Raw genomic sequence first — 27,393 nt, forward strand, 5'->3', positions numbered from 1 at the left:
CTGGCCAGAAAGGGAGTCACAGAAACATTTTTTAATATTTAATATATCTGTGTGTCAGCATAGCTATCTGGTGATCGTGATGAGATCTATTTACCTGTGGAGGTCAAACAGCCACGAAGGTCATCCTTCTCCTAGGTCCATTTTTAGGCAGGCTGGGATGGATGTCATTTTATCTCCAGTATGCAGTGTATGCCCAGTGCAGTCCTCTCTCCTCCAGCTGCAGAATGACGTGGGCTGAAGTTTAACTTGAACAATTTTAATTTAAGCTCCTCTTACACAGAATTAGCTGAAAACTTTTTTTTCCTTTTTATTGGGCTTTAGTAGCATTATTTCTTTGTCTGCTCGGAGCTCAATTATGTTTGTTTGCTTAGAGTTCAATTATGTTCTGTTCATTTTGCTGAGGAGGATTTATTGAGCTACATTGAGAGACCTTAATGAACTCAGCAACTCTTCCCATTGTTTAGCTCATTTCTGTTATATATCCATTAATTCAAACTAAAACAAGTGCGTGTGATTCTTATATGGAAGTAAAATTGGTAGTATGAGTGCTGTTGTATTTGTAGTTGTGTTCATATAGTCATATTGTTGTAGAACTAGAGTAGAACACATAACCAAAGGCATTTTTTATTTTACGTCTTTGGTGTTTAAGTTGTATTGAATTAAATCTTAAGTTATCAAAGTAGTATGTGTCCTACAAACGTCTTCAAAGCATTAACCAGAAGCCACCTCACTTAAAAATAACTTCAACATCACAGAGTGTTAAGGAAAAGAGAAAGTCCAGCTGATGAGACACAGCATCAGTTTGTTATCCATTATCCAATTTAATATCCATGACCAATCTATAATTTATGCGGAACATTCTTGATATTAAAGAGTAATCATGACTGGCATCAAACATCATCACTCTATAATTATGAAATAAAGATCTGTCAACTTCAATTTGTGTTTTTCAATCTTAAAAACGTATTGACGAATGACTACTGGTGTACAAATGTTCTCTATAAAACATGACTTTAAGAGTAAAGATGTTGACTATGAGCAAACAACATTTATTTTATGTCAAAGTTTAAACCAACTTGTAACTCTACTGCTCTTAGAGTTCTGTATCTGAACCTTTTAAGTATAGACTGCAAAAACTGACAATACACTTCAGATCTTAAGCAACAATAAAATGATCAGCATCTGTTCAATAGGACAGAGTAATATTCCCCCATAACTTCAAATCTAGATATTAGCAATACACAGTAATATCAGCACATTATTGATATCGGTCGATATTGGCTCTCAAATGAACTATTAGAATGGGCCAACATGCTTATTCTTAATTTGCACAATGAATAAGTATTACATGCAATGAAAAGCATTGTATTTCATGTCACCATCTGCTGGTGGGTCATTTCGATTAAAGTATGCATGTATAATACCATGTTAATTCCACTACAGAAGAGACTTGATGATCACTAAAATCAATATCAATATCAGTTATCGATCCAATTAGTTGTTACATATTGGCATATTGGATATCAGCAAAATATCATGCATCCCAGATAGACAGATAGATAGATAGATAGATAGATACCAGGTCTAAAGCCAGGTTCAGACTACATTATGTCAGATTAGGAAATTATGGAGTCATAAAATCATGGCGTGACTTGGCCAACAGACAAGACAGACTACACGTTGGTCCATGACCAATCATTGCTGGTTGTCATTCACAGCCTGTGTGATGTCATTTGATTATTCTTGTCCTATTCTTGTAATGGCAGTAACCGGGCAGTACTCACCTGTTTGCTTATGTGTCGCTATTTCACGCCAGCATTTTTTCTTTTTCACTCTGTGTGGTAGTCCCAAGAGGAAATATCAAAAAGGAGTTGTTGCCATACAGTTGTCACCAGCAGCAGATCACTCTGTGTTCCTATTGGTCAAAGTGACAGCTGTGAAAAAAGAAAAAGAAAATCAAAGACTTTCTGTTGGGACGTCATAAGGCATCCCAGACCCAGCGTCAGTCGATGTCTACTATGACACACTACACAGGATAAAATGATGGACTGTTGCACATGACACATTGTCATTCACAATCAGAGCTGACTGTGTAAGATGCAGGACAGATATTGTGCAGTCTGAACCCAGCATAGGCTCAGATATACTATTTCATGGATTAGTGGTGTAAGGCTTCTTTTTTAATCTTAAAGAGATTTCAGTGAGGCATTGCTTCAACTTTTTCGACATCAAAATATTTTATTTCTATTCAAAGGTTATCTTAATATTCTTGAAACCAGGAAACTTCTTTGGTTTACAAAAAACAAACATAATTTAAACTGTCACCCTACCAAAACTCTGCATGAATGCTTTTCCCCCGCCATTGATCAAAGGTGAGGTTTTCTTACATCCTGTTAACCCACGTCACTTCTCTGCTGAGAGTTAAATGAGTCCTTGTCATTTCCTGCATTCAAAAGAAATCTACTGCAGGCGTGTCAAGGACTTTTTATTTAACAAAGTCTACAGTCTGCTTCAATTTTAACATCCATCTTCCTTTTCTTTGTGTCCCTCTATTACAATATCACGAAAACGCTAGCGGCGCACAACAGACATGAATATACTTCGTCACTTCAGGTTTTGGTTTCTATTGCTTTACATAACTGTGATGCATACTGTATGAGCATGAGCTCTCAAAAAGTATAAAAATCTCAAATATAATAAACTCAGCTCTTTGAGAACATTCATTAAAAATTTATTTCATTTTTTCCCTCCTTAGCCTTAGAAAAGAAAGGTCTCAAGTATGTTATTTTCTTTTCTTTGTGCTTTTGTGTGTGTGTGTGTGTGTGTGTGTGTGTGTGTTTAATTTTTACATGGGTCAGATAACTATGAATAATGTGAAAATACTGTTTGGCCTCAGTCTCATTGTTCCTACTTGCATCATTTCCAGCAGCAGCAAGCAACTGTTTCCTGTTAGAAAGCTCTGATATACCCACCACTACACCAAACAGCATACAGACAAATTAGCAACTACCTGTTCAACCTGTTCTCATTCCCAGGCCTTTAAACACCAATGCTTGGTCAGGCCCCTCAGCATCTGCTACAGACACACAAGGCGCCCTTACCCTCTGTATGGATGCACCGCACTTTCAGCTAACTCCAATGTAAACTCAGCTGCAGCAATATTAGGCACTCAGAGCAACTGACATAGTATAAATAGCAAGAAAGTCTGCATAGGGAGGAGGTGGTAGGGAAAACAAACAAACACAGAACTTTCACCCAGGAGACCACTGTTTCTGTCCTGCGTGAAACCAAAAGTCAACAACATTTTAACCCCAACCTTTCTCCCCAACCTTACAAGGTAGTTTTGTTGCCTGAGGAGGAATTTATACTGCTCCGTTGAATCGACACAGTACCTACAACATTGGCTTTGCGTCAACGTAGAGCCTACACCCTAGGTACCGCGAGGCCATATCCATGTGCTAATAATGTGAGCATGTTGTATTTGTAAAGGAGCCGAATATTGTAATATTGTAACGTTACCTTTGTTAAATGTTGCTGTTGTTCATGACCTTATATGAGTAGAAGAAAAGTTTGCTGGCAGCTAGGATAATTTATACAATGTTAAATGCCATAGGCTTGTGCTGAAAACATTAGCATGTTGTATTAGTGGGGAACATGTGCTCTGTCTGTGAATGTTGCGAGTTATAGTGAAGCCGATTTGTGTACGTGTGTTTGAAGTTGTCTCTATTAAGCCATGTTTAATGTGTGTTTTGGGTGTTTGGAATCAACTAAACTTTACAGCACTTCACAGAAACCCTGCTGCCGACTAGTGTGTTGGAGGTGTAACTGCAGAGTGACATAGACACACCACCGCAAAAGTATAAATGCTCACAACGACGTAGGCCACATGCATAGGCTACGGTGTAGGGTCTACTGCACAAGTATAAATACCGCTTAAGCTTCAGGAAGTTAATTTTGAAAACACAGTGTTTGCATGTAACACAGAAAATGGCACATCCAAAACTGATGCTAAAGGGGCATCTAGATCATCATCATGGTTTGAAGTGTAGGGCTGCTGACCAAGCGGCTGTATTTAATGGGTTTGGGGTGAAAACGTGTTGGGTGTACATTGTGCAGAAGAGATAAACATTTCCCTCAGGAGTTGGTGGATACCAAAACAGAGCTTAAGGAAAGTTAACTTACATGTGTCAGGTCACCCAAAACAAAACTCTGTATGAAAGCTTACGTTGCTCCATGGATGCTAGATTTGTAAATAGGGAACGGTTTGCTAAACTGCAATATAGACGTAATAGCTGATATGCAGAGGTGGAAAGAGTACTGAAAATTTGTACTCAAGTATAAGTACTGTTACATTGCTTAAATTGTACTCAATTATAAGTAAAAGTATTGGTGTTTAAAAAATACTTAAGTAAAAGTACAAAGTACTCTTCTCAAAAACTACTCAGAGTATTAATTACTTTTAACCAATGGATGTTTTATTGCATCGTCAATAGCAGGCATTCGATTCGATTCACCTGTATAAAATATCAAAAACAGCTCACCTTATACAGTGAAATTACTGCAATGATATGTCTATTATGAGGCAAGAGTGTAAACACATGGCACACACATGAATACAAGGGGCTCACTGACCTCACAAGAGTCACAGCTTTCCAGGCAGCCCCAAATTATCCAACTGTAATACTGTTTAAGGACCCCAATATGCAGGAATAATAAAATAGAATAAGCGAAATTACATAAATACCGCATGCAAAATAACCACGTGGGTTTTGCACAAAACTGCAAGGGATTAGAGTGAAGTGGATGTGTCTGTAAAGGGGTAACGCTTATCATACGAAATCATTTTCATTCAGGTATCTTGAAGTAAGAGAGCAAGGGACCCCTTGCTTGTGCCCTGTTTTCCATGCTAAACGTTTGGAGCACTATTTACCCCCCTTACCGAAAGGCTAACATGACATGGTTAATTTTTATGGTTAATGTTTCATATGACATAGCGTCACTCTAGCACAAAATATAGGCCTGCTGAATGTAGGCCTGTGAGTATTAAATGACTACAGATTTAATTTATTGTAATGACGGTGGTTGTCCAAATATTAAGCTAAAACATTTCTAAGAATTGTAGCTCAATTATGCATGCACGCACACGCACATGTTAGCTAGCTCCGTCTTATTTTAATATCAGGCTAACCAATGGCAGTGACAATATCTTTGCAGACTTATCTTAGCCAAACTAATAACCAGTAATTAATCTGTAAAATTAGAAGTAGGGGAACACTTTGGGCCTCTGAGAGAGCAGTGTTCCCCCACTCCCAAAAGTGGGGGAACACTTTTTTAAGCGGCACCCGAGCCGCCTCACTGCGCGACTCCGAATGGAATGGTTGTGACATCTAGTGTTGTCACGGTACCAAAATTGGTACGATACCAGTGAAAGTATCATGGTTCTGAGTAGTATCACAGTACCACAACAAAAATGAGGCAGATGTGCCTTTTGTCATTTATAAAAAGATAAATCACTTTTCTATAATACATCAATGATATTTCAATGGAATAAATTACTTACTGACTTATTCATACTTCAAAAACAGCATCAATAAGTGATTAACATAGGGGGGATCAAAATAAAATAAATAAAAAAAATAAAAATCAACCAGCCACCCTCCTCCCCTGACAAGTAAAGAACAGTCCCTTGATAAGTAAAGAACAGTCCCTAAAGTGCGGTGAGGTTTGTGGGCCGTTACTGACACAGAGAGAGAAATGTGAATGGCTCGTTTCTCCTCTGACACGCCACATACCTGTGTGCCTGTGTGCCTCGGTTGTCCAGGTACTACTGGGCAGTCATGACGCCAACGAAAGAGGAAATTACTGGACCTGGAGTCGGACTTCTCTGTCGCCGGTAAGCCGTTATGTTGCGGCGCGGAGCTCACGGGATTTGCGCGGAGCGCATGGACACTCTCCCTTGGCTTCTTTGTCTCCAAATCTTCAGTCCATAAATCAGTCTCTATTCCGCTGTGTAGGTATGTTACCGCCAGACACCTGTGCCTGCTGCAGCGGAGTTGTCCTTTCTTTACATCATAGATTAATTGGCGCGGTCGCGATCGGACAGCCTTATTGGCTACAAATATGCAGATGAAAGGTTTGAATATTAATTCAAATTGTGGCCGTACTCAGTAGCGACTTATGATTTTAAAAGTAGCGAAGTAGATTACATGGTGTAAATTGTACTCAAGTAGGAGTAAAATTACACACTTGAAAAAAATACTCATAGAAGTACAAATACCCAAAAAATCTACTTAAAGGGATAGTTCAACATTTTGACAAATTCGCCTATTGCCGTAATCCCTATAGTCATATGAGTAGGTACATTACCTTTAATTGTCAGTGCCTGCTGTTTTGAGATCGGTGGGACAGAGCTGCCTGCTGAAATGGAGGTGAACGGTACAGGTCCCTCCCTCTCTCCCTCAAAACTAATCAAATACACCATCAAATGACTCCAAAACGCTCTTGTGGACAACTTGTAGCTTACACATTCACCACGCTATGAAATAATAATGTAATATTACGAGACAGAGTTGTTTTGAAGCCAAATGCAGAGCCGGAACTACATTCCAGACATACAGTACTTGCTGGGCGGAGTGATTTCAAACAGCGTATGTTTAGTGCAGTTACTCCCGTCATCAAAACAACAAGTTTGTTGAGAAGAAGCCAGAATATACAGAGGAAGAGTTACAGGTTTTGGAAGAAGAGAGAGCAAGAAGAGAGGCTGAGGCTGCCGAGCAACCAGGGGCTGAGGGGAGACCCAGAGCCGGTGGTGTAAATGTGGGGCTTACTGGCCACTTTATGAGGTACACCTGTGCAATATAAATATAGAGTACGCCTCAAAATAATCACCGGAGCACGGGGAGAACATGCTAACTCCACACTCATAAATCACCACAACTCCTGAGGGAACAACAACACAAAATGTTCCCTAGCAGTCTGTTTATTCCCAACAATAAGAAGTAATGCCAGTCACTTCACTATATGCTCTGGGCAAGCACTTATCCATAACATAACCACAACATATTTAGCTGAGCAAAATACACAACGATCACTTACCACGTCTGCTCGTTTTGTGATCCCAACAGATGGTATGACAGTATCTTTGAAGAAAAGCGTTTGAACCATTCCTGAGCTTCTGCACTCCATCCTTTCAGCGTAGTCCTCCGGTAAAAAATGGCAGGAGCACAAAAACCATTTTCCGGACCATTTCCACAGGCGTGTTGGGGTCGATGTCCAGCACAAATAGCCATTGTTTCATCCTGTCCATATTACTGGTTGGAACTACGTGAAACTTCACTTTGCTCCATGTCTTCGGCTTGTTACTGCAAACTTTTACAATGCATGTGTAAACCACGATTTACAAAAACACTTGTAAACTTTCCTCAAACCTTCTGCTGTGTCCAGCTGACAATACCCAAATGGCTACAAGCAATAACAACCGCACTGTCTCAGCTGCGCACTGTGTCACTCCGCCCAGGGGTTTACTCAAGAAAGTAGTTCCGGGTATTTGCTTCATGTGTCGTAATGTTACTTAATTATACATTATTATTTCATAGCGTGGGGAATGCGCAAGCCATGTGTTGTCCACTAGAGCGTTTTGGAGTCATTTAATGGTGTATTTGATTAGTTTTGAGGGAGAGAGGGACCTGTACCGTTTACCTCCATTTCAGCAGGCAGCTCTGTCCCACCGATCTCAGAACAGCACGCACCGACAATTAAAGGTAATGTACCTACTCATGTGACTATAGGGATTACGGCAATAGGCGAATTTGTCAAAATGTTGAACTATCCCTTTAATTACAGTAATTGATAGTTATATGTGTGTTATTTTTACAGCCCTACTTGGCCAAAAACATTAACCATTGCAGGCTTAAACATGCTTTCCACTTTTTTGATCTCTAACTGGTATGTCACACTTAAGGTATAGACAAATGCAGACACTTAAAGAGAATGTAGAATCAAAGAAACTCCCAGCAACATGAAGGCAGCCCAAAGCAGCAAACTAATCCAACAGGAAAAAGTCAGGAAGGCAGGTCACAGACAGGCAGTTAAAAGACAGTAGAGGGAACCATGGAGCTAATGAGGTGACAAGGCACAAGTGTGCTGGGTGGATCAGGATCAGGTGACAAATGGAGGGAAAGTCTGAGGGCACCTGGTGGACAGGTGGGGGATGACGAGATCTGGACTCATTCATAATGGAGAAAGACAACGTGGTGTATAAGTTGTAAATTATAGCACGACCATTACAAAGATGTCTGTGTTTTGGTTCATCTGTATGAAGCAGTGTGTGTTAAGACTCTCTCTGTTTGTTGAAGGGTGACAGCTAAAAGCTGTCTCATTCTGACTCATTCAGTTTGACATATTCCAACGTTTTCTCTTTATTTTTCTTTGTTTTGTATTGTTAATATTATGTAATGTGCTTTGTTATGCCACTGCGCTGGCAAATGCTGTGGCCAGAGTCATTATGTTTTTGGGTTGTCCGTCTGTCCATCCCATCCTTGTGAACGCGATATCTCAAGAACACCTCAAGGGAAGTTCATTTGGCACAAATGTTCACTTGGAGTCAGCAATGGACTGATTACTTTTTAGTGGTCATTGTGATCCCAAGGTCACTGTGACCTTGTCTGTCTCATTCTTGTGAATATCTCAAGAATGCTGTGAGGGAATTTCTTTAAATTTGGCACACTTGAGGACGATCTGATTAGTTCTTGGTGATCAAAGGTCAAAGGTCAAGGTCATTGTGACCTTGCATCCATCTCATTCTTGTGAACATGATATTTCAAGAACACCTTGAGGGAATTTCTTCAAATTTGGCACAAATATTCACTTGGACTCAACAAATGAATTGATTGGATTTCAGTGGTCAAAGGCCAAGGTCAATATGACCTTCCATCTGTCTCATTTCATGAACACGATATCTCAAGAACACCTTAAGGGAATTTCTTCAAATTTAACACAAATGTCCACTTGGACTGAAGAATAAACTAATTAGAATTTTGTGTTTAAAGGTCAAAGGTTAAGGTCAGTGTCGCCTCACAAAATATGTTTTTGGCCATAATTCAAGAATTCATAGGCTAATTTTAACAAAACTTCACACAAATGTCTTTTAGGATAAAATAATGAAACAATACAATACCCAAAAGATCAAAGGTAAACTTCACTGTGACATCATAACGTTCTGCATGAAATAAAAAAAAATTTGGCCATTACTCAGGAACAGAAGGGGAGACATTTGGTCAGATACTGAATTGGTGACACTAATCTTGGGTGCCCTCCTTGAAACTAGAGAAACTTAAAGTCAATAGATTATTTTTTTCTTTAAATCAACAAGAATGAGAGCTGAGGTTAATTACTGCTAAGTCCTCCTCTTGAAATGGAAGTTGTAACAATTTAGCATTTGCATCATGTGGAGTGCAGCATATCCTGAAAAGACACTTTTCAAATCAAGCACTAAACTAAGATGGTAAACATTATATCTGCAAACATCCACGCATTAGCATTGTCACTTTAAATGTTATGTATTTCAGGTACTATCTTGTAATCTTACCAGCATATTGTTTGCTGTTGATGTGATTCTTAAGGTCCTTTTTAAATTTCTGTGAAGTGTACACGGTGCCATGATATACATTACCATAATTCAAAATATCTTTATCATACTTAAGTAACAATGATTGCTGATTATTTTCAGGGGCGGCAGTAGCTGATTATTTTCAGGGGCGGCAGTAGCTCAGTCCATAGGGACTTGGGTTGGGAACCGGAGGGTCGCCTGTTCAAGTCCCCGTCCGGACCAAAAATATGGAGCGTGGACTGGTAGCTGGAGAGGTGCCAGTTCACCTCCTGGGCACTGCCGAGGTGCCCCTGAGCAAGGCACCGAACCCCCCAACCGCTCAGAGCGCTTGTCATGGGCAGCCCACTCTGACATCTCTCCACTTAGTGCATGTATAGGTCCAGTTTGTGCATGTGTGTGTGTTCGGACCTGTGTGTAATTGACAACAGAGTGAAAAATTGAATTTCCCCTCGGGGATTAATAAAGTATATAAAATTAAAAAAAAAAAATAAAAAAAAAACATACAAGCACAGTTCCATACTTTCTGGTCTAATTACTAAAATATCAAGGTTGTTAGTCAAGCCAAGTTATGTAAATTAATGAAATTGCCATATTCTTCCACCCACATGATAAATGAAAGATGAGACTTGATTCTGGCAAAAGCCTTGAGGGAATTAAGATCAATCCCATTCAGTAATTGTCTAATGATTAATGACAACGTGTGCTTTCGATTAGGTTTAGTCCAAGTTATCATTCTCCTACATGAAACAATATCTGTATTCGCTATGTTGTTGCTGTTGTTGTTTTGTTGACCCAGAACTGTTATATTGCTTGTAGAGCAATGAGTTTTTAGACTATAAAATATATAATTTACTGGTGAAGTGGGTGCTTGGTGTTGAACAGCTATTGCATAGGGATCATTCCTAATACTTGTTTTGGCCATCAGTGTTCTGTAGTATGTCCACATTGTGATGGTCTTTATTACTTGCCCGTTTCTTGCCTCTGGAGGTGTTTAAGTCTTGGATGAAGGGCAGGCTGGCACCAGTGATCATTTCCGCAGTTCTGACTATCAGTTGTAGTCTGTTCCTGTGCTGTCCGGTAGCTGATCCAAACCACACAGTGATGGATGTGCAGAGAACTGTAGTGGAACCGTATCAGCTGCTCCTGAGGCAGATTGAACTTTCTGATCTGAAGCAGAAGGTACATCCTCTGCTGGGAGTTTTTCCTGATGGTATCGATGTTGGAAGTCCACTTGAAGTACTGAGCGATGGTGGAGATGGTCCAACATGCATTGAGGAGGTTTGCAGCTGAGTGTGAAGCAGTTGGGATGAGAGTCAGTACCTCCAGGTCTGAGGCCATGGTTCTCAGTCAGAAAATTGTACAGTAAACCTTCTGTGTTGGGAGCAAGAAGTTCAAGTATGTTGTAATCTTGTTCATAAGTCAGGGTAAAATGGAGCATGGGATGGACAGGTAGTTTGGTGCAGCACAGGCAGACGATGGATGGATGGATGGATGGATGAATGGATGGATGGATGGATTGTTTCCACAGCAGACACAGTGTTGCTCAGTATGGTGATGACTGGCAGTGTTTGAGGACTCATCCACTCATCCACTCAGTCCACTGTCATCTTCACAGTTTTTAGAGCGTTCAGCTCCAGGTTGTTCTGACCACACCAGAGGGCCAGCTGTTCAACATCCTGTCTGTATGCAAACTTGCCACTATCCCACATGGTGCCAATGACCGTTGTGTCATCTGCAAATTTCAGGAGTGTAACAGACAGGTCTCTATAAATCCCTCTTTCTTTTCTATTACATGTCTGTCCTTTCGCACATTTATATTTTTTCCATTAGGTCACCACGATGAAAATCATTCAGTTATGAAGCAGTAAAGCAATACAGATCGTCCTTGTCATTTTGCAAAGTCTTTATCTGAGATGCAGCTGATGTGTAACGAACCTTAATTGTGATATATGTTCAGCAATACCATTTATACAGATGTTAATCCCCACTTCAGTCATCATTGTGGATCCACATGTCTTTTTGTGTCTGTGTCTGTGTGTGCATGTGTGTGTGTGTGTGTGTGTGTGTGTGTGTGTGTGTGTGGCTGTGTGTTTGTTACAGAGAGACAAAGGAAGGTCACCTGTGTCTGCCCTTGGTGGACATTGATGGCGTTTCGCTGATGTTAACGAACACTATACATAAATAAAGTGTTTACATGGAGACCTATACACAAACACAGCTGGCGCCAAGGACACAGAGTCATTTCTGTGTCTCAGCTGTAAATGTAGAAAGTCATCTCTGGCAAATTAAAGCTTTACAGTTGATCTGAGCCCATTTAAAGAAACAGTATGAAAGTTCATTTATGTATGCATTTGATGTACAATCACTTTGAAGTGCATCAAGGTCATTTTTTCATATGAAAAGCTAGAAAGAAAAGGCTGAAGAGTACTTCAAGTGTATGATGAGGCTAGTGGATAGGCAGTTTTATTATCGCTGTCCTATCAATGCACTCAGCGATGAAACATGTCAGCACACATACCATTACCAAAATGCACACAGTCCATCTGTTTTTGGCCTCTCTCTTGACAGTTCTCTCGTAAGAGCCGGATCACTAATGGTTTCATTGATTGTTGGGTCTTATCGTTCATCACAGAAGGGTCAATGTCCTACCTCTATCTAATGACACCGTTTAAACATAAATCTCTCATCTTTGAATAAATGTCTTGTGTAGATGGGCTCCAACAAACTGATTTGCATTATCACAGTGCTCATGCAAAAAAATTAGGAAACATTTAAATTGTACTATTTAATTTTTGGTTCATCTTTTTACACAGCGAAACTCTGTTTACGACCTTGGCCAATTGTTGTCCATTCTGGTTACGCAATGATATATTCACATATTCATTGCTATATAGATTTCAAATGCTTGTCTCTGCTGGTTGTTTGTCCTCTGCTCTGTGCTCTGGGTGGTCAAGACATCTGCAATTCCCCAGGTGCTGCAGAGAGTAAATAAGCCCTAGGTGCTGTGTCGCCATCATCTGACTTTTATTAATGAGCCAATCAATTCCTATTTGTATCACCCTTTCAACTAAAACCCTGGCCTCACAACACTTAACAAATTGGCTAACCCTGGGCTGAGCATGTGGCATGGAAACGCTCCCTCGCTGTTTCACTGACATTATCCAATTATTGTTAAATAGGTTGTTAAATAAAATCCATCAGGTGATAGCAATGAATAAATCAAGCTCTTGCTGACGTAAACAAACTAGTAGACAGTTGCAGTAGCTTAATTTACAACTTGGTTAAAAACAAGAAAGAGATAAAAAACCGCTGTGTAACACGTAAATGAAAACAGAACACACTGATTCACAAATCATTTTCGACCTGTAGTCAATTGAATACAATATAAGGACAAGGTATTTAAAATTCATTCGATGCCTGCATCATGTTTCAAAAAAAATTGAGACCAGGTCATGTTTAACACTGTGTGACATTACCTTTTCTTTTAACAACATTCGGTAAGCGTTTGAGGACAATAATTGTTGAAATTTTGAAAGTGAAATTCATCCCATTCTTGCTTTATATATGACTTCAGCTGCTCAACAGTCTGAGCCCTCCACTGTCGAATTTTACGCTTCATTATGTGCCACCTTTCTTTCTTATTTTTTTAAATTGTGCAATAAAGTGATTTAAGAACAAGAAAAGACAGGTACAAGACAAACAATAAAAACAAAGGGTGCAAAAACTAATTACAAAACACAAAAAGGAATAGAGTGCAATCACAAACTAGTAGATATGCAGTCTAGCAAAACAAACAAAACCAAGCAATAAACACACATTTTTAATGAGTCAGGTCTGGACTGCAACAACGCCAATCTAGTACCTGCACTCTTTTACTATGAAGCCTAGCTGTTGAAACATATGCAGAATGTGGCTTGGTATTGTCTTGTTGGATTAAGCAGGGAGGTTGTCTGTATGGCAGCATATGTTGCTCCAAAACCTGTATGTACCTTTCAGCATTCTTGGTGCCCTTACAGATGTGCAAGTTAATCCATTATGCCATAAGTACTAACACTCCCTCATACCATCACAAGCCCCTTTTACACTGCCAGATTTTCCACAGATGTTGGGCTGTTTAGACAGACAAACGGAATTGTCAAGTTGATCCGAGGTGCCCAATCTTCCGCCTCGTAGGGTAGTCATATTGGTGGGACCCTTTTATTTTAAAATGACCAAGGCGCCCTTCCGCAACGGGAGTGGCTGTTGAAGACTTGTGGGAGGAGCTGTTGATGAAGCCGCACATGCGACCCACTGGTTTTGTATAAACAGCAAACAGCTGATAGCAGGAATTATTAGCAGCTAGTAGCAAGAGGGAAACACAAACCTGACAGACACTGTAAAGATGAGCAAACGGGGAGAAAAGGAATTGCGCACCCTCCTTGCCCTCGCAAATGAAGAGGACATTAACCATCAGATGATGGGGATGGTGAAGGACGGGCCGACTTACGAGAGAATTGCCAAAGGACTGACCAGCCGCAGCTTCCCTCCCATGTCACTGTTTACGTCACACGCTGAGCTACACGTTTTGTTACTTGCTCATGCCCCCCATTGCCCCGAAAATCTGTATAAACAAAAGTAGGCTGGGCTTTCCTGCAAATTTGCACAATTCCTATCTAAAAAGGGCTACAGACAATCTTAATGGTCCTTTTCTATTTTTTTTTTTTTTTTTAACTCGGAGGACACGACACCCATGGTTCCAATTAAAAATGTGGACTCATCGGACCTCAGTCCTCTTTAACACTTTGTGTCAGTTGATATCATATGAGCTCGGACCCAGAGTAGCCAGCTTGTGCTTGTGCTTGTGCTTTGCATGGTAAAGTCTGAACTTGTATTTGTAGATACAGTGACAGACTGTTTTAACCAACAAAGGTTTTCCAAAATGTTTCAGAGCCCATGTAGCAATATCCTTTATACATTCATGTCAGTTTTTAATGCAGTGCTGCCTAGGGGGTCAAAGGTCACAGCAATTCAATATTGGTTTTAAGCCTCACCCCTTCCATTCGGAGATTTCTCCTGAATATCTTTAATGCTATTTTGGATTGTAGATGGTGAAATCCATACATTTCTAGCGATTTTGCTTGCTTGTTGGACTGTATGCCTATGTAGTTTTCAAAATATGGTGAACCTTGCACCATCCTGTTATGTGGTGTGGAGCAGATGGATCATAAATGCAGGAAATGGCTGTCAACAGGAGCACAAAAAGATCACTCTTTATTCCGGGGAAACAGCAAGTGAACATCACACAGCCAAATCAAGGATGCAACAAAGACTGAACTGGAAACAAGGACTGTGTCACCACTCACTATATAGACCACTACATAGTGAGTTTGCAATTTTGTAGTGCTGTCCGAATGTATAGAGGGAATTATGACACCCTATGTAGTGGACTCAAAGTATCCCACAATGACATTATAATGACATGTTGAAGTTTGTTTTAACAGTTTCTTAGCCATGTAATAAGCTGTTCATTTAATGTGTAGTCATCAGTCCCTAAAGAGATAATAATAAATCGGCGGTTGATCTTCTTTAGTGCTCAACAGTTACTGTACAGAGTAGGGCTACTAACGCTGGCTAATGTTAGCAAGCTGAGTAGCTACTAGCTCTGATTTGTGCTGTAATGGTGTAATGTATGATGTTACACATTAAAGCAGCTGTGCGGAACTTTTTACCATTTATAAAACTGTAGTTTGTATCACCCCCCCTTGAAGATCCGCATATTAATTTGAACCCAACAGCGACAAAAAAGCCTTTCTATATATGGCTATTTAGCGTAGCCTCAGTCGGGTCGGACACAGCGGAAGTCAACAAACCAGAATATGGCCCCCAGATGTTGATATCACCTGTTCAGTTTGGTCCTTCAACCAAACAGATACTCAGATTTCTTCCTCTCTTGTTTTTATGACGGTAGCGTCAGGAGCAGCCAAAGACCACCTGATGGCAAGACAGTTATCTACCAGTGTTCGTAAACAAAAGAATAATTAGATATAAAGATTTTTTAAAAATGCCTTACTCATTTCAATGACAAATTTTATTTATTTTTTTTTTTAAAATTCTGCTTTAAATAAACTAAACTATGTAAACTCTGTGTTTCATACATGTTTCCCTGTACCCATAAGCAAACGGGGAAACGCATTAACTGTACATAATTATTTATCTTTATTTCGGCCATGATCAATATTCTTTTGTTTACGAACACTGGTAGATAACTATCTTGCCATCAGGTGGTCTTTGGCTGCTCCTGACTACCGTCATAAAAACAAGAGAGGAAGAAATCTGAGTATCTGAATGGTCGAAGGACCAAACTGAACAGGTCATATCAACATCCGTGATCAACAACACAGGGTGCGTCCCAAGTCTCTTAAAATTACTGCTAACCACCTAACCTAGCTACCTAACCTAACTGTTCAGTCCCTCCCACTTAGGAAAACATTTAAGGAGTCAGGAGTTAGGAGTGAGGAGTGAGGATTGCTGATAAGAGACATGAGACGGCCTTACTCTGAAGCGTCACGTGAAGCGACGTCCTGTCCTGATGACGGCGGCACCTATGGGCGGCACAGCTGGATCTGCTGCATAACGGAGCCAGCATTTGGCTTACATCCCAAGTCCCATTATATTCGCTGATCAAAGCCGTAATCATTGCAAAGAATGCATGTAACGGGTACACTTGCGCTGTTTCTCCGCAGTCTCGTTCAAATGAGACAGACGTAGGGGGCGGGTATTTATACGTCATGGCCTCAAGCTGAAAAAGACTTCCTGTTAGGAACCTCTCGTGTTACCTTACTCATCGCACCTAACAGATCCCTCCTAACGCCTAACGCTAACTCCTTACTGGCAGGAATAAGAGACATAAGACGGCCTTAAAGATGGCGGAGCTCAAACGACTTCCGGTTCAAGTAAGGAGTTAGGAGTTAGCAGTATAAAATAAGAGACTTGGGACGCACCCACAGACACATTTATTTTTATCACAAAACTAATAAATAATCATGGTGGATTTACTGAACAGAGTTCCAGAATACACGCTGCACTTAACAGCTTATTTATCTTTATTTCGGCCATGATAATTATTCTTTTCTTACCAGTTGGTCTTTGGCTGCTCGAAGAAATCTGCACTGACTGAAACACTGCATTTAACGGCTGGATTAAAAAACCTTCTGTAAAGGATATAATTGCCCAGATTGCCCACCATAGATCGCCCAAAGGGTAAGTTTATGATTGTAATTTCTCCCCATTATGTTCCGTTGTGTGTGTGTGTTTAGAGATGTTAAAACAACATATTAATGCAACTGCTATGTTTCCTGCCTTTTTTGGATACGCGGGGAACATAGAGCCTTTTTTGTGTAAGCGGGGAACATAGAACCTTTTTGCAGGGTTAAATGGGGAACATAGAACCTGGGGAACATAGAACCCGGGGAACAGGGATGACCCCGTGTAAACCTCGGTCGGGCATTCACCAAGTGGAGAGAGCTGAGAGATTTGAAAGGTTTTAAAACTGATTCCGAGTTGGCCCTTTTCCTAATCGACAGGTATGTAATTTTTGTTTTTATTTAGAGAATATACCGTTAACTTGTTAGACGTTGTTGCACTTCAATATATGACGACATGGAAGTTATAAGCAAGTTAAATGTAACGTTAGCTGACGTGAACTTTTGTCTAGTAACATTACAATAAACGCCACAAAATTATCTGTGAATGTGACCATGAACACAAATATACAGCAGCAGCTGTCCTCAGTTTATAAGAAATTCAGAGCTGCACCAGAACATTTATGTTTTCCTCTCGCTCTCCAAAACAAATGCATGCGGTAATTGTCGGCTGCAGTCGAGATTGTACGAATGGGGCCAAAGGCTGCAGGCGGAATTTTACGACACCAGACTGTGGGTGTCATACCGCTTCGACCAAAAGGGGCGCTATAATCAACGAAAATGGAAAGTTCCGCACAGCTGCTTTAAAATCACAAATTATTACATGACTGACGGGTAAGACACAACAAAAGTTAAACAAGAAATTACTTGAAGTAGTGGAACAGGTTGCAGTCGCGCTGCTGTCTCTTCTATTGTTTGTTTGCAAATGTAATGTTAACGGCCTGTGTTTATTGTAAGCAGAGCAACACATCTTACAACACGACAAACTATATGGTCATGAAACTATATGGTCAAATCTATGTGGACACACCACATGCATTTGTGTACATTTAGTCTAGGGCTGTTTTTCATAGTTTGGCCCCTTAGCTCTAGGTAATGTTTATGTTGCATGTTACAATTGATCAATAAAGTGTTTCCAGCTTTGTTGCACCATTTTGGGGATGGCCCCTTTGAAAGCGAGGTCTGAAAATAAATGTTTTTCTAAATTTGGTGTGTAAGAATTTGATCAACCTGCAGAGCCCTGAACTCAACCCCATCCAGCACCTTTGGGATGAACTGGAGCACAGACTGTGAGCCGGGCCTTAATGCCCATTGGCAGTTTGTGACTTCACTAATGCTCTTGTGGCAGAATTGGAACAAATCCCTGCAGTCAGGCTCCACAATCCCATAGACAGCTTTTCCAGGCACCACTTTCTCATAAGTCATATATGAAGAGGTTAGACGCAGTAACTAATGATGTTATTAATGGTTAATGAATTCGTTATTACAGCTAAGGTACCCAGTTTCATTTTGGTGTCACTGGGCAAAAATCCCACAATAGCCTTTGAACATATTGTATTTCAAGTGGTCTGAGAGAGCACTAGACTTCTGCACGTCTGCTTGGCTCTGTTTTAAGGCTTTAAATAGTCTAACCTGTGACAGGAGAGTTTGACCAATCACAGGCCATTTTCACAGAGAACATCTGTCAATCATGTCACTCACTGCTTGTGAACTGTGGCCAAACTGTCAAACTAGGTAGTGCTCATCAAAAACAAGTCAAGATTATGTGACTGCGTTGAGAAAGTTTGTGACCCGGCTACCATACTGAAAAAAGTCAAGCTGAAACGAAGCACTGCCCACTTACCGTAGCAAACTTTCTTAATTCAAACTTAACAGTATGCTAAAATATGTTTCTGAAAGCATTTGAGGCAAGAAATAAGCAATGCAGTAACAGAGTCTTGATTTATATTTGATCAGCGCTGCATAGTTTGACAGTTTGACTGCTGTTCATGAGCAGTGATTGACATGATTGACGGCTGTGTGAGAGACTCCTCGGCTCTGACTGGTTGTTTTTGTGATTCTTGCAAAGACCATTAGGAGCACTGCAAAGAGACAGAGGAGCGTGTTTTTTTTATTTACAGATTATCTTGTCTCATGCACAACTGTTATGATATAGTGATGGTTGTTAAAAAAAAAAAAAGTCATATTTGTCCAAAAAAAAAACCCCAACAAAAAACGTACCTACCATAGCTAATAAGAACAATGTTTGGGTTGCCCTAAGGGTTACAATGAAAGCCCTCAGCTGGTGCTTATCCTTTCTATTTGGTAATATAGTAAATAATAGTGCAAATATAATATTTATATAAGTTACACATTAAAACCTTCACACTTTATAATAAAGCAAAAAAAGTCTGTAGTTAAACATATGAATCAGATGAAGAAATTTTGTTGCAGATCTTTATTCTATCTCAGCTCCCATCACATATGTTTTAACAAAGACTCTCCACTCAACTGCAGCTCTTGATTGCCATCTACTGATACGTGCCCACTGTTACACCACACAGCTGATTCGCTTCTCACAGTCTTGTTTGAACACGACACAGTATTGCTTCATTGACACAACATACAGCAAAAACAGGAGACCAAAGAGGTGATTTTCAGTGATGTACAAAGTTTTATTATTGAAGAAGAAGAAGGTGCAGTTACATGATGGTGACAAACAAAGAGCTACTGTGTCATGTAAAAACCCTACAGGTCCTCTCTTTGGGTTGTAGAAAACATGCCAGCAGGTTTGTTTCTTCTTTTCTGAAAAAATATGGATCATGTATCTTGTGTGAAGAGTCTCTACTAAATGATAGTTTCAGTGTCAATGCTAAAATGTTCAATTTGCTATGACTCGGGTTGGTTTTAATAAGACCTGTTCATGCTTCAGATGTCCCTATGAATCCCATGGTTTTAGCATGATCAGTGGCTAAGACTGTAACACAACAACTACTCTCAGGCCACTGAACTTCCTATACAACACTTTAAAATGCACTTGCACTATGTTTATGAAATGTTCAGAATGAAAGTGTTGATTTGCTCACTTACAAAACAATGGTTTTTGGTGAAAAATAAGGCCATGTTAATATTGGTAAAGGATGGTTCTTGATTGCCTTGCTTGCTTTTTATTGCATTTCCTCATTTAGTGCAGAACTAACAGCAGCAGAGTCTAAATGACTGACCTATGCAATGCAGGCTGAACACCATCTTCTCTAAGTATCTAGTCTCCCATGTGATTTATTGAGTCCATCTTCAACATTGCACGCTGTGTGATAACAATAAAAAACATATGAGCTAATGTCCATTTGAGCCCATATTGTTTCCATATGTGGCATTAAACATCTGCCTTTGTATTGAACGCGTACATAATTTGTGGACATATTTGCCCAGAAAAGAAGAGCCATTGAAATTAGCAAGCTCAGGCTGCATTTACATGATTGGAACTCAAGCAAAAGCCCCATAAAAATGAACACATTATAGCTTGAAACCAGTCATGCATGCACATTTTCATGTTTTATTCACCCTTTTGCTTGTCTGTATAGAAGAGAAATGCTCGTGGAACTTTTCAGCTGACTTTCTGCCACTGTCGTCTGGTTTTGTAGCCTGCTTAACACAGTCTATAAATCAACCATTTAACATGCCATGCAGCAGGTTCACTGGTTTATTGGTGGGGAAGTATCTGCAACACTTTTGAGGGGAGTTCTTCTGTAGTATTCAGTAAACACCAGGCTGAATTAATGATGCTGAAAAGCAAGCACATTTTCTTTTTTTACTCTGCAAGAATCTAATTGATTATCATAGCTAAGGTTTTGGCATCATAACACCTCAAGTCATTCAAAGGTATAGAAGTTATCAAGACACTATACTAACCATGTGATAGGACTGAAACAATCTTGCATTACTAACTCCCACTAGGTTTTGAAAGTTAAAGTGGTCAGTGGAACAGAAAAAGTGCTGAAATGCACTCGCTATTCATAAAAGAAATCAAGGTGATTTTCTCTTGTATGTTTCATACAAATCAATGCCAAGTATAAGTTCCAATGCAAAATGAAGTGTCATAAATCACACTATCACACATTTATACTCTCATGTACCTTTCATCATTAATAAATACAACAAAAATCCCAGGTTAAAGGGACAGTAAATCCATATTTACCCATAGTGCTATTTATCAGATTGTTTTGGTGCAAGTTGCTGAGTGTTGGAGATATCGGCCTTAGAGATGCCTTCTCTCCAATATAATGTAACTAGATGGAACTTGGCTTCTGGTGCTCAAAGAAACAAACATAAATAAATAAATAAATAAAATTGAAAAACTCAACAGCAATGTCTCTTTCCAGAAATGAGGACCCGGTTACTCAAGATAATCCACAGACCTTGTTGTGAGCAGTTTCATGTAGGAATTATTTTCTTTCAAACTACACCCACCAACTGTATCACCATGCAGAAGGAAACATGCATCTACTGCTAACTCACGTAGCATCACTGAGCTAGCTAACGTTACAGCTCAGCTGAGGAGGATGCCATTAATGTTTACATCTCACACTGCCATGACCACGAGCCTCTCGTCCATGAGTAGATGCACACTTCCTTCTTGGTGGTGATATTGTTAGGCAGGTGTAGTTCTGCAAACAGGAAATAGTTCCTACATGAAAGGTCTGTGGATTATTTTCAGTAACCGCATCATGATCTCTGGAAAAGGCATTGGTTTTTTCATTTTTTTTCTTTTTCTTACTTTCGTTTTTTTTTCATTGGGGCTTAGAGCGCCACAAGCCAAGTACCATCTAGTTCCATTATATTCAAGAGAAGGCAGACATCAGTACGGCCGAAATCTCCAACACTCAAGACTGATAAATAGCACTATGGGTAAGAGAAAAAATATGTATTTTTATTTATTTATTTATTTTTTATTTTGGCGTATACTGTCTCTTCAAAGAAATGCCCCTAAACATCTATTTTTCTGTTTAAACAAGATCTTAATGGATGCAATGCAACTGGTATTAAGCACTGCTTGTAAAGTGTTACATCACAAACAAAAAGTAACACCCCTTTGTTTTCATTAGGACATTTTCCATCTTCAGTAATAAACTGCTAATCATAACCATTCACTTAACCTAAAATAGTTTGTAATAACATCATCAGCAGCAACAGTCAGTCAGTTGGCTACAAAGTCTCATGATAGGTCTCCTGATGCCAATTGAAGCACCGATCTCTTTCACCACGAGCCTCTCTGACAGGCGGAGCAGTCCCTCCAGGCCTACTTCAGTCCTGGCCATGCCCTGTCTCCCGATGCAACCTCTCCAGTGAAGGACAGAGGAGAGGGAGCGTAGAGGTCAGAGTCTGTGTCTGATTCTCCCTCTGCTATGAAGGGTCTGACCCTAGCACAGAGGGAATGTCCAGCTGCGGCCTCAGTCCCTGCTCCAGCAACCCCTCCTGAGCCTGTAAAGAAAGAAGGCCCAAAGAAGTCCTCCTTGGCCTGGGAGATGCTGAAGCCGCTAAAGGAGCGCTCCAGCTCCTCATGGTCAACAGACGGGATGGATAGAGATGTGTCGCTCTCCACGGCGGTGGCATCCTGCTGACACCTCTGCCTCCTGTGGCGCCTCCTGCTCTGGGAGCTATCTCTGCCGCTGCCACCCTGGCCAGAGGAGGATCGGTCGTGAACTGGAGCAGGTGGAGGCGGAAGGCGGAACAGGGTGGGCGAATGATCGCCGTTGCCACCGACCGGTGAAGGTGTGTTGGCCACACTGCTGTTCCAGGCAGGCTGGCTGAGTGGGTGCTGCAGCTGGTGCTGCCAGGAGGTAGAGGGACGACTGTGACTTCCAGAAGGAGTACCCACTGATCTCGCCACAGAGCGACCCAGTAAAGGATCTTTTTTTTCTAAAGACCCATCAGAGCACGGGACATCTGCAGCTGAGCATGTCTGAATCTCCTTTTCCTCCTTCACCTCTTCTTTACCCTCCTTCTCCTGCTTGCTCTCCTCCGGGCTGTGGTAAGGCGGGGCGGGATACGGCTCTTTGGAGTTGAAAAAGGCCTCTGTTTCCGAACGAGGGATGCCCATACGCTGCACATACACATTGACCAGGAAATCAAGTTTCCTGTCCATACAGACCACCTGCAGAAAGAAAGAATAACACAGTGTTGAAAAGGTGTTCCATCTCCAGATTAGCCTGTAAGATCCAAGATCCAGTAAAATTCAATGAATAAAGCAGTTTCACGTTACAAATCAGTGTTTCTCCTATGTTGTTCAGCTTATCAGAGATGGGCCGCTAGCCCAGCACTTGCTAATCTGTTCTCACCTTTTTTATCTGATAACTTAAGATCCAGATATTCAGCAGGTTTCTTTTTCCAGGAACTACAGTATAAGCAGAAGTCTCTTCTTCTCAAAAACAAATGATTTAAACCGGTAAAAACACTGAATAACACAGGATCATGTTAAAAAAAAATATGCTTTTCTGTACTGCTTGTTATGAAGGGGCTGCTAACTATGATGGCCAACGCAAAAACAACGCAAATGGCCCTATCTAAAGTCAGAGTTTGGTTTGTCTGTTCTGGGCCACTGTAGAAACAACATGGCAGACTAAGTGGGAGAGGACCCACTCCGTTTGTAAATATAAACAGAATAAAAACACAACACACACAAGTTATTTTTTGTGATTGGTGATTTGGTGATTATGCACTTGAAAAAAACATATTATATTCCATTTCTGCCCAGATATTCCCTTGAATCCTACAGTGGACTATTGATCACCAGAAAGATGTAAACATGAATTACAAACAGTCCAGTGACTGGCTTCAGCATTAACTGTCTCGTGCTACTTTTACATAGCTGGAGGAAACATTCATACCTGCTTCTCCACTTTGACCAGACGTCCCATCATGCTCGGGTCATCTGCAACCTCCCCTTCAGCTTTAGGACCTTTACCAACTATCTGGTCAACTCTAGCATTTGAGAAAAGTAAAATCTAAGATTAAAAAAAACACTCTGCTCTGCCACATGTGATTAAACTTAAGAAGTTTATGATGACATAATGTAAACTACTGTTACATGGAAACTGGGTAAAGAAAGCATTAATGTTGGAGATACTCATCAAGCTAGAAATATGTTGTGGAAGAATGAATGACGGCCTAATACTTGAGCATTTCATGAGAAACCATTGATTTCAGGTGGATGGTGTGGATGCATGCATTATGAGAATAGTCTTAAATGTGACAAGGTGTGAATAGTGGGGACATTTTGTCTAAGGACCAAAATGCATCACTTGGCATGCTTCTGTTGTGCTTCATGCTTCATTTCCATTGCATCCTGCTAGGGGAGCTCTCCTTCTGTCTCTCCAATATGAGAGCAAGCATCTAGCACTGTCAAACCCCTGTTGAGTGAGGCCACATGACACGGCTCATTAACATTCAGTGAGAAAAGCAGCGGGATGTCTCGCTTTTTCTTCTTTTTTTGCCTTTTCCTGACAGCAGCTGATATAATGTGACATACGAGGCAAACATCCCTGAGACATGAGACAACATCCTCAAAATGTTTGACGCAAAGCAGTTTATCAAACCCTTTTCTTGATTCTATTTAACATAAAATGTTTAACATTGCTTTAACTCAGTCATCTAGCTTAATGAGACAGGTCAAGTGGCTTGAACTCAAAAGGGGTTCTGTCAATCAAAATAATGAGGTAGCATATGACTGCTTCAATATTTGGACTATAAGGAGCATAATGCTGGTAACACGGTCATTGCACGGAAAGGTGCAGTCTATTAACCTAACCTAGGACCTTCAGTAGACTTCTTATGGCGAGGTGTTGATGGGGGAGGGGGCCCCACAATCATATCTATCCTGGCAAGGCACACAGAGACGATATGAGGGCAATGCAAAATGAAGCAACGTGGGAATCACATCAGCTATGGAGAACAAGTTTCAATATATTCCACACACACAAGACATATGGTATGTCTGGCTTGCTTCGTGGATGAGGAGTGCATGTATTTCACTGTTGGAATATATTTATTCTACATGTTAGACCTTAAGGGGATCAAAATGTGAGGAGCTCATAAGACAATGTGAATTATACATCAATGTTAAATCTAAAATGAATTTGTGACGCATTCAAAGCTGAGGGAGTGAATCATATTTGAATATACAAATGTTAAAGACATAAAACTGAGATCTGAATGCAACACATGTCGTTGGACAAATGAAACAGGCAAATCAATGACTTGTGTGTCATAACATGTGTGTATCCGGCACAAACATATTATTGAATCACATCTCTGTTATCATACTAAATTAAAACAGATTATTGAACTCTGGAAATGCTTCCATGTGTCCTCTATATCCATCCTGACATTCACATTTAGGCTCACAGTGAACGTGACAGTAAGACAGGTTATTGGCACTGAAACAACCTGGAAGTGAGTCTGGGTCAGATTAAAACTTTAATATACTGTATAGAGAACGTTCACTTGCCTGGACTGCAGGTTCTTAATGCGAGACAGCATGTCCAGGTGACCTGCAGAGTACTGCTCAATCACATCCATGACATCATAAGGCCGCAAGCTCTCTTTGAACCTCCGCTTTGACACCAGAAACTTCATGATGCTGAGAGAGGACACATTATTTTCTCATGAGAAACACAGAGACACAAGCAGGCCTTTTTTCTTTCAGTTGACAGAAGAAAATGTTGGCACTGTTACGCAAACTATGGATACGTTACATTTGTACATTTCATACATATACTGACGTTTCTAAAGTGAGCACAATTTCAGTCCAACAAACAACAAAGCTGGTATTTTTTAGCGACCCTTGGTTGTATTTCCAGCCAAGGATAGTGCCACAAAAAGTGGTTGTTTTGACTGAAGCATCGCTGCATTTCCAAATGGGAAAGTGCTACCAAAATTGGGTATTTTAAGCCAAAACATGATCTTTTTCTAACCATAATCAAATGTTTTTTGTGCCTAAATCTAAACACACATTAACTGCAGTGTTGTTGAAATGTAAAGAAAGGTAAAGTTTCAACATGTTTGCTACATGATAACATAGCCTACAAATGCAAAATAACTGTGGTTTGCATAAATGTTCAATGCCAACATTTATCCTAGGGATTGGGTTGTGCATAGCATAAATTCTGACTTTATGAAATTTCACAAGTGTTGCTAAAAACAATGAACTGAAGCAGCTAATTTGATCTCAGCCAACATTTTTTTTTAAATTCTAATCCGTGCTTTTCCTACTGTGACATGTCTTTAGTTTAAAATGCCTATTATGATCATTTGACACAGTAGATGTTGAAAACTGTTTTCCTTCTGATACTGTAATTCTTTATAACCTGAGATATAGTGGTATTTTAAATGGGTTTTTGTAGACAAATATAATCTTAAATCAAATCCCTCTTGTTAGCTTTAACCAGAGCTTTTGACTGCATCACACTTGACATCACATGATCTGGATATGGAACTTTGGTAAGGCCATAACAGGTGGTCATATACACCACTGGCAAAGACTGTTAGATGTGATTGAATGCTCCGGAAAAATCTACTTAAATACCAGTAAATTATTTTTGCTAAAGTACTATGTCTAAGGTCAAGAATTAACCCTCATGCTCAGTTTTCATAATTTTCGTCATCCTTTCTGTTGGTTATACCCCTAAACTCACCACAGCGATTGCTGAGATCTGAAACCATAACAACAAATTCAAATAGGGCAAGAAAACACGAGCATCAAAGCAATCACGCAGGTTCTAAACAAGTCGACAGTTAAGCCAGATTAGATCCAACCACTTTATTTAAACCAAAAGTGAACGCTCCTGAATTCTCACTAATAATCCAGAGGCAAAGCTGAACCACAAAGTTGGTCTGCTGGTCACAACAAAGTGTTTTAACAATACTTTTGCTGATCAGCTTTATTTTCTCTCCCAGGTATGTTAAACTAACCTGACTAACCTGGACATTTAAATCTGTCTGATTGTGTGACTTTGTGTGTGATTAATTTGTAAAGGGGAAACTTTTGTAATTTCAACCTGGACCCTTTCTCCTCATGTTTTTGTGTCTAAGTGACTGGCTGGAACAACAACTTTTGAAACTGGTCCATTATTGAGAGAGAGTGCCGCAGATGGCAGCCGCAAAGGCTGCAATGTAATTACTAGAGGCATCAATTTACGGCCATCAAAAATTGTTGTTTTTGCCACTGACATACTCAGTTTGTCATTATAAATGTCTGACAACATTATGGAAAGGACCTGACAAACAAACTTTTTGTTTGATCTGGTCTGTTTGTTATTTTCTCCCTCCAAGAACTCACAAGACTTGTAAAACACAATAACAAACGGACTGGATTAAATTAAAGGTAAAGAAAAACTTTTCATTTCTCTGTAGGGTCCTGTCCATAATGTTGTCAGACACATATAAGAACAATCTGAGCCTGTCAGTGACAAAAACAAGCACTTTTAGTGGACGTACATTGATGCTGCAGTGCAGCATGTTTCGCTTCAGCTGTCTGTAGCACTGTCACTCAATACTGGAATCATTTCAAAAAAAAGTTTGCTCATTAGTCACTTAAAATGGGAAAATAGGTTTCAAGTTGAATAAATA

The 27,393-nt window shown here is 40.1% G+C and overlaps 1 protein-coding gene across 8 annotated transcripts in view; it reads right to left on the reverse strand.

Moving 5' to 3' along the window:
- Positions 1 to 19,421: 19,421 nt before the first annotated feature.
- LOC117258846 (potassium voltage-gated channel subfamily KQT member 2-like) overlaps positions 19,422 to 27,393 on the reverse strand; it is a 43,294-nt gene continuing 35,322 nt past the window's right edge. For 6 of the 8 annotated variants that reach the window (XM_078170241.1, XM_078170240.1, XM_078170238.1 and 3 more), the window contains 3 exons: positions 25,274 to 25,405; positions 23,655 to 23,748; positions 19,422 to 22,921 (listed from right to left, as the gene is read on the reverse strand). In XM_078170241.1, coding sequence (XP_078026367.1) covers positions 22,067 to 22,921; positions 23,655 to 23,748; positions 25,274 to 25,405 — 1,081 coding nt within the window. In that variant the 3' untranslated portion in view covers positions 19,422 to 22,066. Of the gene's footprint in view, positions 22,922 to 23,654; positions 23,749 to 24,574; positions 24,644 to 25,273; positions 25,406 to 27,393 lie in introns of all 8 variants that reach the window. The other 2 variants (XM_078170242.1, XM_078170243.1) reach the window with 1 other exon arrangement.

Source organism: Epinephelus lanceolatus, chromosome 8 (assembly GCF_041903045.1).
Source record: "Epinephelus lanceolatus isolate andai-2023 chromosome 8, ASM4190304v1, whole genome shotgun sequence".
NCBI lineage: Eukaryota > Metazoa > Chordata > Actinopteri > Perciformes > Serranidae > Epinephelus > Epinephelus lanceolatus.